General features: G+C 38.7%; 1 protein-coding gene across 1 annotated transcript in view; it reads left to right on the forward strand.

Annotated features, from left to right (window-relative positions):
- LOC124003995 (kit ligand-like) overlaps window positions 1–12,637 on the forward strand; it is a 34,088-nt gene extending 21,451 nt beyond the window's left edge. Inside the window, exons 2-9 of the mRNA XM_046312716.1 lie at window positions 4,892–4,999; window positions 6,525–6,581; window positions 6,771–6,923; window positions 7,745–7,940; window positions 8,863–8,963; window positions 9,653–9,765; window positions 9,922–9,973; window positions 10,122–12,637. Coding sequence (XP_046168672.1) covers window positions 4,892–4,999; window positions 6,525–6,581; window positions 6,771–6,923; window positions 7,745–7,940; window positions 8,863–8,963; window positions 9,653–9,765; window positions 9,922–9,952 — 759 coding nt within the window. The 3' untranslated portion in view covers window positions 9,953–9,973; window positions 10,122–12,637. The remainder of the gene's footprint in view (window positions 1–4,891; window positions 5,000–6,524; window positions 6,582–6,770; window positions 6,924–7,744; window positions 7,941–8,862; window positions 8,964–9,652; window positions 9,766–9,921; window positions 9,974–10,121) is intronic.
- Window positions 12,638–15,353: the final 2,716 nt, after the last annotated feature.

Genomic DNA, 15,353 nt, shown 5'->3' on the forward strand with positions numbered 1-15,353 from the left:
CTGGTCATCAGAAGGGGGAAAGGAGAAGATTAATTGTGTGTCGTCTGCATAGCAATGATAAGAGAGACCATGTGAGGTTATGACAGAGCCAAGTGACTTGGTGTATAGCGAGAATAGGAGAGGGCCAAGAACAGAGCCCTGGGGGACACCAGTGGTGAGAGCGCGTGGTGAGGAGACAGATTCTCGCCACGCCACCTGGTAGGAGCGACCTGTCAGGTAGGACGCAATCCAAGCGTGCCCGGAGATGCCCAACTCGGAGAGGGTTCTGATGGTTCACAGTATCGAAGGCAGCCGATAGATCTAGAAGGATGAGAGCAGAGGAGAGAGAGTTAGCTTTAGCAGTGCGGAGCGCTCCGTGATTCAGTTGAATGACTAGTCTTGAAACCTGACTGATTTGGATCAAGAAGGTCATTCAGAGAGAGATAGCGGGAGAGCTGGCCAAGGACGGCACGTTCAAGAGTTTTGGAGAGAAAAGAAAGAAGGGATACTGGTCTGTAATTGTTGACATCGGAGGGATCGAGTGTAGGTTTTTTCAGATTAAACGGTCAGGGATGAGTTGATGAGCGAGGTGAGGTAAGGGAGAAGGTCTCCGGAAATGGTCTGGAGAAGAGAGGGGATAGGGTCAAGCGGGCAGGTTGTTGGGCGGCCGGCCGTCACAAGACGCGAGATTTCATCTGGAGAGAGAGGGGAGAAAGAGGTCAGAGCACAGGGTAGGGCAGTGTGAGCAAGCGGTGTCGTTTGACTTTGAAGTCATCTGCAGAGAGGGAGGAGGGGGGGAGGGGGCGGAGGATTCAGGAGGGAGGAGAAGGTGGCAAAGAGCTTCCTAGGGTTAGAGGCAGATGCTTGGAATTTAGCGTGGTAGAAAGTGGCTTTAGCAGCAGAGACAGAGGAGGAAAATGTAGAGAGGAGGGAGTGAAAGGATGCCAGGTCCGCAGGGAGGCGAGTTTTCCTCCATTTCCGCTCGGCTGCCCGGAGCCCTGTTCTGTGAGCTCGCAATGAGTCATCGAGCCACGGAGCGGGAGGGGAGGACCGAGCCGGCCTGGAGGATAGGGGACATAGAGAGTCAAGGGATGCAGAGAGGGAGGAGAGGAGGGTTGAGGAGGCAGAATCAGGAGATAGGTGGGAGAAGGTTTGAGCGGAGGGAAGAGATGATAGGATGGAAGAGGAGAGTTAGTGTTTTTACTGATAACAACAATTTTGTTTATGAATTATTCAGTGATTAAATCTCGGAATTACGTTACCAATTTGGTAACGGAATTACCCAAAATCGGTATCAAAAATGAGGAAAATGACATTAATATGTACAATGCAATTAATAGGTGTTACACAAGATTTAGCTTGTTAAAATTGAGGATATCTTGAGGGGATACTTTCAATTAGTATGTACCTACAAAGTACGTTACCTTTTCTGACAATCTAATCGTCAGCTTCTGAATGCACCGACCAAGTAAGAAAATATACACAGTAATATACCACCGGGAGCATATCTGTAATATTGGAAAAAGTACAAGATTGTTGCTGGTTACACAGGATTTAGCTATTTTAAAGTAAGTGTAACTTTATAGTGAGCTATGATCAATATCTATATAATTACTTATTTACTTACGAGATAATACAGATTTGTATTGTTAGATTAACATTTGTATTAATTAGATTAAACTAAGATATAGGCCTATAACAGAAAAACAACTATTCTAGTGGTGACTCAAATCTTTAGCCTAAATTATGGTGAGTAGCCTAGATAGCTAGCTAATTTAGAAATACGGGATTGTCTTTTTCTTTCCCTTTTAACATTACAAGTAACAAGGGACAACTCTGTCTCTGACCTCATCTGTTTCTTTCTTTTAAGCATTTTCCCATCCTGGAGTCTGAGACCTTGTGGGAATCTCTGGTAGAGAAGATGAATGTATGACAATTTAGCATAGACACTATTCATTACCCCAAGTTATCATCCTCATGATTTCTGTGGTTTATGCACATAGCTAGCTAGTTCTCACGTTATCCAGCTAGCAACAATAGTGTTTGTGTTGACACAAGTAACTAGCTAACAGATACCCTTAGAAAAAGGTTCAGGGAAGAACCCAGCTAACGTTAGCTAGCTAGTGACTAGCAACCATAGCATATTTGCCAACTTTAGGTAGCTAGCTAGCAAGTCAAGGTTATAAAACTAGCTAGCTAGCATACTAGCTAATCCAAAAAAAAACAGATTGCATGGAAAGTCTATTCTTTAACTAACTAGCTAGCCTAGTTGGTAGGCCCAACAAAAACTAGCTAACGTTTGATAGATATCTAGCTGCAGTTAGCTACCAAACGCTAGCTTACTACCTACGCTAAATCGTCAAGGAAGAATTAATGTATCCAAAAAAGCTAAACATATTACATGAAAATGTACTTTCTGTCTCGTGTGTTGACATTTGACACACCACCTTGTTTTTTTAAAGCAATCTTTCATGTCTGGAATTTGCACACTGACCTCGATCCCGTTCTTTACACACTGTTACATGGAGTCAGTTTCAACACTTGGGCATGTTCGAGGTCGCCATTATTCCGAACGTGTTGCGCAGATGGGCAGATCTTGACATGATGCCTTAATTCCTTAGATAAATATATAATTGCACCAATGCATCCCCATCCAAAAGTGAGAATGTTTAAAACCCTTGCAAGGTTACATGATTGACAGTTTGTCTAATGACATTTTTAAGTGCATTTATAAACCATTATTCAAACAAGCTTCATAGGGTTACAATTTGGCAAGCACGAATGACTCTCTCACAATTTGACCATAACTGTTTATTAATGTGTCTAAAAAAAAATTCATTGATGGTTAAAATAACTGACCCATTTTCAAATTAACATTAAATGATTTAACAATTTAAAGAATTTTTATATGTCAATTTTTACATTTAACAAGCATGGTAACAAGCATTTGTTGTTACACCCCTGTAATTACAGACTGCAATTATCACCAGTTACATGTTGTTATTACAGTGTAACTGAAGTATTCAACTTAATTACAATACTTGTTACAGTGTATTTACACATGTAATTGCACTGTAATAAAGACTCCTTAAAATAAAGTGTTAGCGAGATTATTTCAAACTCAAGGTGTCACAGCTGACACCCCATTCTTTCTTCAGACATCGTTGAATCTTAATTCGGCGCAGATATTTAACAGTTATCTGCCCTGAGGGAAATTTGACCATAATTCCATTACCAAAGTTTGCATCTGCAACTTTTTATCACTAAATTAGTTTTTGTACATTTTTCAGTGGCGATTGTTAAAAGTAGTCCTTGTTCAAAGAGTTTTATGGCTTGTTAAACTTTAAAATCAATGAGGGTTTTTTGGCATACATTTAAAAGTGAAAATACTGGGTCAAAGCGTAATTCCGTTACTGTGGAATTGCCCATAACATGCTCAGACTGTCATGGGGGAAAGGGTGACAGGAGCGAGGGAATGCCCCAGGGGCGAGGTGTAGGAAGACTGTCACACGGGCCTCCCTGGAACACTACAGGCATTAGTCATTAGACAGTGAAAGGCCTGGTCTGGATACCAAGGCTGCAATTCAGAAAATTGAAGTGGGCCAATTAGATAATAACAAAAGAGAAGCATCCAAGTTAGCTGATGACAACCATATAATGTCAAGCTGTGTCTCGAAAGGACTAGAGCACTAATGGTCTGTCACCGTCTATTTTACGGAGCCTAGTGTTTGAAGACAGACTTCTAAAGGAACAGTATCATCACCATGGTGAAAATAAAGTTGTGTGGATACGTGCTCTTAACTTCTCATGCCTAGGATGGTTTTTAAGTGTCAGGTTGCTACCTTTGATCAATTTAGTGGATTATGTCTAATTAAATAATTTATTTCAAAATGCTATGTTTTTTCTATAGAAATGATTGTTTATCATATATTTTATTCATAGATTTTAGATGTGTATAAGAATGTGTTCTTTTGCAAAACGCTATATATTCATTGTTTAGCTGGAATTAAGTGTTGGTATCCTGTATATTTTACTGTGATATGTCTTACCCAATTAGCTAAAGATGAATGCACTTACAGTAAGTTGCTCTGGATAAGAGCATCTACTAAATTACTCAAATGTAAAACGTTTTACATACAAATCTCATATCTGTATTGAATTATAAAAAGTATAATATTTGTCACAAATGTATCATTTGTACTGTTCTCTATAAAACAATTATCAGTGAGTCAGGTGGAAAAGTAGCATTTTGCCCCCCCAAAAATACATGATTGTCTCTGTCACGACTTTTACCGAAATCGGGTCCTCTCCTTGTTCGGGCGGTGTTTGGAGGTCGACGTCACCGGTCTTCTAGCCATCGCCGATTCACTTTCCATTTGTTTTGTCTTGTTTTCACACACACCTGGTTTTCATTACCTCTTACGTGTTGTGTATTTAACCCTCTGTCCCCCCCATGTCTTTGTGTGGTATTGTTTGTTTGTAAGTGCTTGTGCACATGTTGACTGGTACACGTCTGGTTTTGTACCAAAGTTATTTTCTTGATGCCATTGGTTTTGGAATTAAACTGCTCCGGCTATTACCTAGTTCTGCTCTCCTGCGTTTGACTTCCCTGTCACCAGTTACGCCCCCTTTACATACTCTGAAATGAAACCTTCAAGTGACAGATTTTAAACAAATACAGTACGTCTGTCATTTAACAACCCCATGCCATAATTAGATAGTGAAAAAACACACCAATCTATTTAAGAATGTCTTTAAAACAGTAAAAGCTAATATACCAACATTTCTGAAAATGGATATATAGCATTTTGAAATGAAACTCTTCAATTGTAGGCAACAGCTAGTTACGCTAATAGAATATTTATCTGTAGACATTTCTCATGATGTTGTGTTTGTCTTTCTTTGTTTTCAGATTTGGATACGCATCTGTGTCCATTTATTGGTGTGCACCACATTTGGAGTTCACTCAAGTGAATTTGGAGATGCTGTAACAGATGACATCACAAGCATTTCACTATTGGTAAGGTCCTCGGAAGTACTTACTACTTCAAGCCACCAAAACTGCAAATTAAAGCTCTTTGGCTAATGCTCTTATTGCATTTAGCTGTCTCGATCCAGTTACTGCCAGTATGTAGTTTTATTCTCAACCAGGGATACTTTCGAAATCGACCATTAGGCTTATGCGTAACATTGTAGCAATGCCAGTTGCACACAATTCATTTGAACTTTATACTTTGATACATTGATCCATTTAGATTCAGTCATTGTTTCCTAATACCACTTATTATCCTAATGCGTATTGTAATGCAGTTGGACTTCCTGCATTAGCATTAGTGTTGTCACAATACCAGAATTTTTACTTCGATACCGATACCAGGTTTAATATTGCGATACTCGATACCATCATGATACCACGGCAAAACAGGCGTATTAGCCAAAGTCACAGAATGGCACTTGATCCAGACAGATACATTCCGCTACTGCTCTCTTCAATAGTTGGGAATCTTTTGAGTTCAATATCATTACATTTTAAATTTGATGTAGACATGCTTCAGGGCCAGCTATGTTTGCATTAATGAATAAATTATACAATTAATTTAGCTTTGTTTTTACCAATCTAACTAAATAACATAATGGGAATCATGTATTTGAATTGTAAATCTTTATTGATAAACTGGGAAATCAAAGATGTAGTCTAGGTGGTCTATCCACAATACATATATATATACAATATATATTCAATTGGATATATGCATATTGTACATGCATTGAATTTTGAGCGTGTTTTCGTTGCTTTCATATGGCTACAGATAACAGACAATCTGTTTCCCTTCCATTTGGGACTTATTTTATTGTACCGATCAACAAAATGTTCATAGAAGTAGCAATCTCTTCTTTTGTAAAAGTGCCTGCTGTCTCTTTAAACCCAGTAATGATGTCATTCATGATGAGTCACACGCCCACACAGTCCGTTTAGTTCGGTGAGGAAGAGACGTGACAGACGAAGGGGGAAAGTATCTTTGGATGGAGATGATTAAGTGAATTAATAGTTTTTGGTGACAATTAGCTTTGAAATCATCATATTTTGCATCACAAACAAAGTACTAGGATAGTGAATTGATTTCAGCGTCATCTGTAAGCTAGCAAGGAAAGTTAGCCTACAAAGCTGGAAGCTACCGGTATCATCTTGTATTGTACAGTTTTCTAGACTGTATGAACATTGTTTTACAATAAGTAATTAACCGTATCAACATTTCAACATGCCTTTTTGCATTATTAAAGTGTGTTAACTTTTGTGCAGCATGAGTGGGGAGTCAACTAATGGGACATCGGCTGCACTGACAGGCAGACTTGATCCTCTCAATCAGTATACGACATGAGACACATTTGAGAAAAGTGACGACAGTAACAGTTTTTCATGTTATAGTATCAAAAAAGTGCAGATGTTGTGATATACTGTGCAACACTAATTTGCATTAATGTTAATCAGTAGTTTGGTAACAAACATTTCTGGTAAAATGTTTTGATATTGTCTTTTTGAACAGAAACAAAATATACCTAAAGATTACAAGATTCCTGTGACATATATTCCAAAAGAAGTGGTAAGATTTTGTTTTCTTCTCAATAGCATGATTACACTTATTATTATAACTTCAAATGTTTGTATTTCCTAGAAAATATAATTCAATGTCTGTGATGCCTGACTTTTTTAGAGGGTGGACTATAATTTTTAAATGTCAAAACTGTCCAGTAGCCATGATTCTTATGTCCTGATTGTTTTCTTTTTTCAGGGTGGAATGTGTTGGGTCACGCTAAATGTTTTCCACTTGGAACTCAGTTTACGGGGATTAGCAGACAAGTTTGGAAACATTTCATCCAACAAATATAATATCAGCATATTGATCGAAATGCTGAAAGAGACGCGATATCACATGAAGAACTTGGTACGTTTGGTGCTTTGGTTCTAATACTAATAATGTAACTGCGATAGCTACTGTGACAGGTTTATTTTGATGAGGACACATGTTTATGGCTATTCAAAAATGCACCTTTGAAGTGCATTACTGTACATATAATATTTATGATACCAATATGTCATTACCAATTACAATTATTGCAATAAGCATACCACCCATAGTGCAATGGGTTAGTTGAACACGTCAACTGCTTCAAAACATTGAAGACTGAATTGACTAAGGACTTGTTGGATAGAGGCTTTGACTGGGATGACTACCTAGCTGCTTCTAGTGGAGCTGGCCAATAACACATACATTCATGCAATTCTTTCTGGCCCATTGACATGAAATAGAGAAATACAAGAGACTAGAATAAATTAATAAACAAGTTTACAAAAGTTCTTAGCACAAATATCCCAGTGACCACATCAGCTCACATCTGAGTTGTCAGCAATAATGTCTTGTGAGGACTGGGTCATCTGTCAGGTAGATCAAGTATTCACAAAGGGACCTGGGGATCTCTTGTAGTCTCATGAGAGTGAAGAAATATGTTCGTAATGCAGATGTAATAAATTGTTAAAGCATATTACTCATATTAACTTCGCTCATAATCCAATAGGGATAGTTAAGTCCCCCTTGTCCTATATGTCTTAATTTTGGGCTCAAACATCTCTGCCCAGCTGTGTTCTTTGAAATATTTGCTGCATCGCTAAATGGGAGCACCATTGTGAGGGGGAAAGTTAAAGCTAACATGCTTATGTTTTGAATTTCACATCATTGAGATTATTTTTTCCTTTTTTTATCCATAGGAGGTGATCACGTCTGATTTTGAGTGCCACTATAGAGACGAGAAATGGCAGACAGGACACTATTTTCAGTTTGTTGAAGATTTTCTAAACACGGCCCGTTGGAATAGAGATCCGCCAGAAGAATGCGATCCACCTCCCTGTCCAACAACAACAAAGGCATCAGAAACTACAATAACAGCACAATACCCCACATCAGGTAAATGTTTAAGTGTTTTTTTAAGTGTAAATGTTATCTTACATCATTGTTGCATTCACTCATATTCAGATAGTGGTCAATGCTGATATGGTCATAGGAGTCAGCTCTGTTTCGATCTTGTTAAGTCGTCTAAAATATAATGTGGTGGTTATCATATGCCAGAATTAAAAATGACTATTTGTCTTTGGTGGATGGGCACCAGTACCTCTCCATTAACCCTCCTGCTGTGTTCCTGTTGATTTTGACCGATTTACAAGTTCTCTCTGATCAAAAAATGTTTTTGTGGCCTTGCTCACAATTCATTCTGTGGCAGCACAATGGCCAAACGATATACTGTATGTGAGGCTTTTGATAATATCTTTGATCATGACACTGGTGAGGAGGAGAGAGTCCTTGTTAAACTTTGACACAAAGTCTGTGATAAATAGCACAATATGTTTCATCTAAGTATTTGTTATTGTCAAACTAATTGATACATTATGCTTTTTTTAACTCATAAACGAGTTGTATGAGATCAGATCATTGAGGCCTACAGGTCATAAATTGCAAATAGAAGTTCAAAACTTGTAGTGTTCATAAGAAGTTGATAAAAAGATCTAACACAACATTAGGTGATAATATATGTATTATCTCAGACATAATTCAAACGGTTTTAGAAACTTCAGTGTTTTCTATCCTAATCTACTAATAATATGCATATATTAGCAACTGGGCCTGAGTAGCAGGCAGTTTACTCTGAGCACCTTATTCATCCAAGCTACTCAATACTGCCCCCCCAGTCCCAAAGAAGTTAAATAAAGGTGAAATAAATAAAAAATATATATTTCAATTATTTGCCAGCTTTCAAATACAAATGGTTTGAATGGTCCGATTTCATATGATTCCTTTGCTTGCACCTTTTCGAAAACATTTGTCCCTACAGGGAAAGAGCCTCTGAGATTCCTGCCAGAAGTAGTGGAGAGAAGCCTCCTGTCACTACTTGTAATTCCTATTGCGGCCATCGTGGTTCTGTTTGTGTGGAAGGTGAGCTGTTCTTTGACACTAAGGACCTGCAACTTAGAACCTGACTGTTGGCAATTGTCAATCTCTTTGATTGCAAGTACATTTTTTGGTCTTTGATGGTTGTTTTGTCTGTGACTGTGGGTGTTTCTTTCCCAGTAACTTTCCCAGTAACTGCTACTTTGACTTCTCTTTTGTATTTTTGTTAGGGAATTTTACTTTGTTTGTGTTTGTGGGTTAACATGGGTTTCCTTGGTGTTTTAAGGTCCAACGCAGCCTTTTTAAAATATGAAATCATTTCTGGGTAACAATTAAATACGTTACTGTGATTGTTTTAAAGGAAAATAGTAACAAAAAACAAAAATGGCTTTTTAGCAAAGAGTAATTTCTCAAGCAAGAATTTAGCTAGGACTGTCTGGGAGGGGTCTGGGTGGGGAGGGGAAAACTATATGTTGTTGGCAGAGAGGTTTGGAACTCTTTCTTATCAGTTTATTAACTAATTTAAAGCATGGCGATGTCACCAGGCAGGCCAAAACTACATCCCACCATAACAAGTAGACATTTCAGGTGGTCTTTTCAAACAACTATCATAATTTTCACAATTGCACAGTATTATTCCAATCTCAGTGTGGAAATACATATAAGGTAGAACACAGGAAATTCAGTTTTTGAATGCACTGGGCATTTAACAAAGTATTACTCTTATCTAACAGGTGAAATCCAGGAGCAACCAACATCAATCAGATGAACTGAAATCAGTGGAAGGAGGCCTCTTCACAGGAACAGAAGAGAGTTTGGCACCTCCACTAGATGACATTTCTGAAAAGTAAAGACATTCATCTTTTTAATTGAATCTATCAATTCACTGATCTTAATATCTGACAGGTGTGCGTGTGCCAAAATAAATGAGTCGTTTTGCGGTGAGGTGAATTTGTATCTAGATATGTCAATAGATTTATGCTACATGTTTTGTCCATTACAGGAACAGATTGAACATCATTGAGGCAGTGTAATTGTTCAAACCTTGGAAATTGGTGAGATTTTTCATATCAATGTGACCTCAGAGATGGAAAACCATCTTTGACAACAAAGAGTATGGAACTAGGATAATTATTCTTAGCTCGCTGTATGTAAAGATTAACACTAATTTACTATACATCCACTTCTTTCTCTCTCTCTTAGGTGTACAGAGGAGTCATCTAAAGAAAGAACGAGCAAACATAAAACTACATTTCTTACGGTGAAAGACTTGCTTCTTTCCTGTCCAGAAACTGACAGTCTTCTCATACCAGAACCAGATAATGGCACACAAAAATGTGCTGTCTTATCACCCCTGCAATAAACTGGGAGTTGTTCTTGCGAGAGTATATTAACCTGTCATCTACTATCAAATTTCATCAAATGAAGCTGAAAAGGAGAGTGTGATTCTCATGGAAACATCTGGAGATTCCAATAACTGTTCAAAACACAGTGAACTTCACGGGACAATGTTGGTTTCACAAGCACTCCCCCGTTTGCACTTTTTGTAGGTTTGGCTGGAGCATGGACACTGGTTCTACTCAAGAACGCAGCATAGAACACTCACCTATAAATGGCTTTCTTTCATTAGGACTGAAGCATAAATGACTACCTCTAGTCGCCCCGGCCCTCACTTTCCTCAACTTCTTCTCAGCAGCATTCCACTCCACTTCCTTCTCCATCTTGCTTTCCATTGGACGTTCCCTGAGAATCTATTTTGGAATGAGTTATCTAGAAATATTCTCAGATTTAACCATCTGTTTTATTTGATGTTTTTTGCTATGGACGTACGGAAGGGATGAGGTTGTGTGATGTATTTATTTATTTGCTTACTCGGAATGCTGACAGCATAATATTGCTGCAGTTGGAGAAAGAAACTGTCAGTGATTCAGCTCATCTATAGAAATACTAAATGAGCAGGAAAAGGTCTACGAGGGTGGTTTATAAAGACTACATAACTCATTATTCTGCAATGCATAAAGCCTCCTTAAACAGCACACTGGAATCTATAAACACATGCGTTATCTATATTAAGACAGCCATAGAATGATGTATGTATGATGGTGTTGTTAATTGCTTATGAATGGATTGTATGAAAGGCTTTTGTTGGCGTTGTAAATGTAACAAAAAATGTGCTACTTTGACTAACTTTCATTTATCCCATTATATACAGTAAAAAATGATTGTCCCTATAGCAATCAATGGTAGATCAAGGGTAAATCTTACATATCCATACTGATTTAGATCAGACATTGAGGATCTGATAACTGATAATAAGGTTTTTCTATGCCCTCAACGCACAAGAAAGAGGTGGTCTAGCCTCAAGTAAACCAGTTTTGCATCAGATTCTGCAATTACATTATAACTCCGCTCTGGTATATTGCATCCTCACCACCCATAAGGTATATTATGTATGTTGCATGTACACCGCTGTACAGTTTACCAATGTGTTAAAGTGGTTCAAAGATATGAATTGAAATTGAGCCAAGAAACATTTTTACTTGAACAATATACTTGTCACTCCAGTAACCAAGTACCCTAATGAATTGTGTTCCAAATAACCTTCAGTAACCTATACCAGAAAGTGAGCTAAAATGTTTATTTCTGAGGTAACAATATTAGAAAATCTTCTTAACACGCACGTCAAAAGCCAGAATATATCAAAGTTTGTAGAGGACCAGACTAAAATTCACCATTATTTAGAAAAGTGATATGATCTGTGAGGACAGTGTCTAGCAGTTTATCCACGGTCTATCAAAATGGTGTGGTACTCTTGTTGTACTCAGCAACTCAGGCTACGATATTGCAGCCTAATTATGAAGATTAGTCTGATAAAAGTCGGGTCCGCAGTCATGGCCATCATTCGATCATACCCAAAATGTTTTGTATGACATTTCACCAACTCACCGGGAGACTACTAAGAATTGAGGCAAACCATTGAAAAAAACAGCAACATGGAAGACCTGACACCAAGAACCCATCTCATTGATAGGTGTTGGTTGTCTCTGTGACCATGAACCAATGGTATAGAAAGTGCTAGAAAGTGTTGTGGACCATACCTAGAGAGTGTTGAATCATTGCCCAACTGGTTGTAATGATCTCACACCAATGGAAACAACTTGTGTTGTCATTGTGGCCCTTATGTGTTAACCCATTACCCTCATTTCAATACACAATTTTGATACTATCCAAACAAATGGACCCTAAGCCTAAGTGTAAACCATATTAAATATCAGGACACAGTCAGAGCAATAACCCTCCTTCATTTGAACACTTATACTCCACAACACCGGGCTCTTATAACGCAATTCTACACTAAATAACATGTGACAGAAAAATGCATTAAACTCCAGTTTAATTTAGAAAATCCTGCCAGCATGTAATGTTTTAGCTGTTGTACTCTTTTTATAGGAAACGGTTCAAATGGTAAAACCTGTTTATTTCACCAAGTGTATTTTGGGACATTTTCCTCTTGCACTTTTCTGTTAGAAGAGTGTTTTTATCATGCAAAATGGAGTGTAGGTCAAAATAAAATAAAAAACACATTGGTGTTCATAAAGTGACAGTTTCAGCATGAGCAGCTGAAAATGCTTGGTGTGAGTAAGTGTTGTTTTGTTAAAAGATACAAGAGTATTATTTTTCATATCCCCCGTGATACAATAAAAAAATGTTAAAAAATGCCACAACAAAACATTCATGTAAGCTTTTAAAGCGTTAACTTCAGAAGGTTTACAGGTGTTTTACATATTGTATGAATATTGCGATGAGTTGAAACGTGGTTTAAGCTGTGAACAGAAATGTGGTGGAATCACCTATGTTCTTGTCCGTCTTAGAGCCTATGAACACAGAGCTATAGTCTGCGTCCCAAATAGCACCCTATTCCCTATGTACAGTGCATTCGGAAAGTATTCAGACCCCTTGACATTTCCACATTTTGTTACATTACAGCCTTATTTTAAAATTAATTAAATAGATTTTTCCCCTTATCAATCTACACACAATACCCCACAATGACAAAGCAAAAACAGATTTTTATACAAAATGCATACAAAAAAAACAGACATAATATTTATATAAGTATTGACCCTTTACTCAGTACTTTGTTGAGGTACCTTTGGCAGCGATTACAGCCTTGAGTCTTCTTGGGTATGACTCTTCAAGCTTGGCATACCTGTATTTTTGAGTTTCTCATATTCTTCTCTGCAGATCCTATCAAGCTCTGTCAGGTTGGATGGGGAGCGTCGCTGCACAGCTTTTTTCAGGTCTCTCCAGAGATGTTAGATCGGGTTCAAGTCCGGGTTCTGGCTGGGCCACTCAAGGTCATTCAGAGACTTGTCCCAAAGCCACTCCTGTGTTGTCTTGGCTGTGTGCTTAGGGTCGTTGTCCTGTTGGAAGGTGAACTTTCGCCCCAGTATGAAGTCCTGTGCAATCTGGAGCAGGTTTTCATCAAGAATCTCTCTGTACTTTGCCTTTCCCTTGATCCTGACTAGGCTCCCAGTCCCTGCCGCTGAAAAACATTCCCACAGCATGCTGCTGCCACCACCATGCCTTACTGTAGAGATGGTGCCAGGCTTTTTCCAGACGTGACCCTTGGCATTCAGGCCAAAGAGTTCAATCTTGCTTTCATCAGACCAGATAATCTTGTTTCTCATGGTCAGAGTCCTTTAGGTGCCTTTCAGCCAGCTCCAAGCAGCCTGTCGTGTGCCTTTTACTGAGAAGTGGCTTCCGTATGGCCACTCGACCATAAAGGCCTGATTGGTGGAGTGCTGCAGAGATGGTTGTCCTTCTGGAAGGTTCACCCATTTACACAGATGAACTCTGGAGCTCTGTCAGAGTGACCATCGGGTTCTTGGTCACCTCCCTTACCAAAGCCCTTCTCCCCCGATTGCTCAGTTTGACTCTAGGAAGAGAATTGGTGGCTCCAAGCTTCTTTCATTTAAGAATGATGGAGACCACTGTGTTCTTGGGGACCTTCAATGCTGCAGAAATGTTTTGGTACCCTTCCCCAGATCTGTGGCTCGACACAATCCTATCTCGGCGCTCTACGGACAATTCCTTCGACCCGATTGCTTTGTTCTTGCTCTGACATGCACTGTCAACTGTGAGGCCTTTCTAAATCATGTCCAATCAATTTAATTTATCACAGGTGGACTCCAATCAAGTTGTAGAAATGATGGTCAATGGAAACAGGATGCACCTGCGCTCAATTTCAAGTTTCATAGCAAATATTTAAAAAATGTTTATACATTTGCTAACATTTCTAAAATGCTGTTTTCACTTTGTCATTATGGAGTATTGTGTGTAGATTGATGGTGGGAGAAAAAAAATCTGCCAATTTAGAGTAATGTAACAAAATGTCAAAGTCAAGGGGTCTGAATATTTTGGATGTCTTTCCACGGAGCCTCAACAGCCCTGCAGTCCATAGTGAAAAGGGCAAGAGTGAGCAGCATACCACCATGCATCCCACTGCTGGCTTGCCTGTTAAACTAAGCAGAGTTGGTATTGGATGTGAGACCAGATGCTGCTGGAAGTGGTGGTGGAGAGGCTAGTAGGTGGTCAAATCAAATCGAAGTTTATTTGTCACGTGCGCCGAATACAACAGGTGTAGACCTTACAGTGAAATGCTTACTTACAGGCTCTAACCAATAGTGCAAAAAAGGTGTTAGGTGAACAGTAGGTAAGTAAAGGTACTCTTTCCTCTGGTCTTAAAAAATATCTCAATGCCCCAGGGGGGCAGTGATTGGCGACATTTCCCTGTGTAGGTTGCCGTCTATCCGATGGGATGTTAAAGGAGTGTCCTGACTCTCTGTGGTTACTAAAGATCCCATGGGACGTATCGTAAGAGTAGAGGTGTTAATCCTGGTGTCCTGGCTAAAGTCCCAATCTGGTCCTCATACCATCATCCCCAGCTTCCAATTGGCTCATTCCTCTCCCTTGTAACCATTCCCCAGGTTGTTGCTCTAAATGAGAATGTGTTCTCAGTCAACTTACCTGGTAAAATAACGGTAAAATTAAAGAGCCTTAAATATGTTATGGTATCAGTTCTGATATGTTCTTTAGCTTATTTTGGTTGAAAATATAGCTGTGCCCTGAACAGTGGTGGTTAACTTAGTCTCCCACCATCAAAATATAATTCCATATTTCTAATGTTAGAATTTTAATTGAGGAATTCTGTGTCTATGTGTTCCAGGAAGTAAGTCTGGGTGCCAAAAGAAAACGTAATTGTGACCCAGATAAAGCTGGGCAACACTACTGTTTACTGTATTATTGTATAAATGAAAACAGACATATATATCTATATATATGATGATATGAATAAAGTACACTTATCCAAATATGCAGTGTTGCTGAGTTGTATTTGCTGATCATTATATAAATGTTGATATAAAGAAATGC

This window comes from Oncorhynchus gorbuscha, linkage group LG02 (assembly GCF_021184085.1).
Source record: "Oncorhynchus gorbuscha isolate QuinsamMale2020 ecotype Even-year linkage group LG02, OgorEven_v1.0, whole genome shotgun sequence".
Classification (NCBI taxonomy): domain Eukaryota; kingdom Metazoa; phylum Chordata; class Actinopteri; order Salmoniformes; family Salmonidae; genus Oncorhynchus; species Oncorhynchus gorbuscha.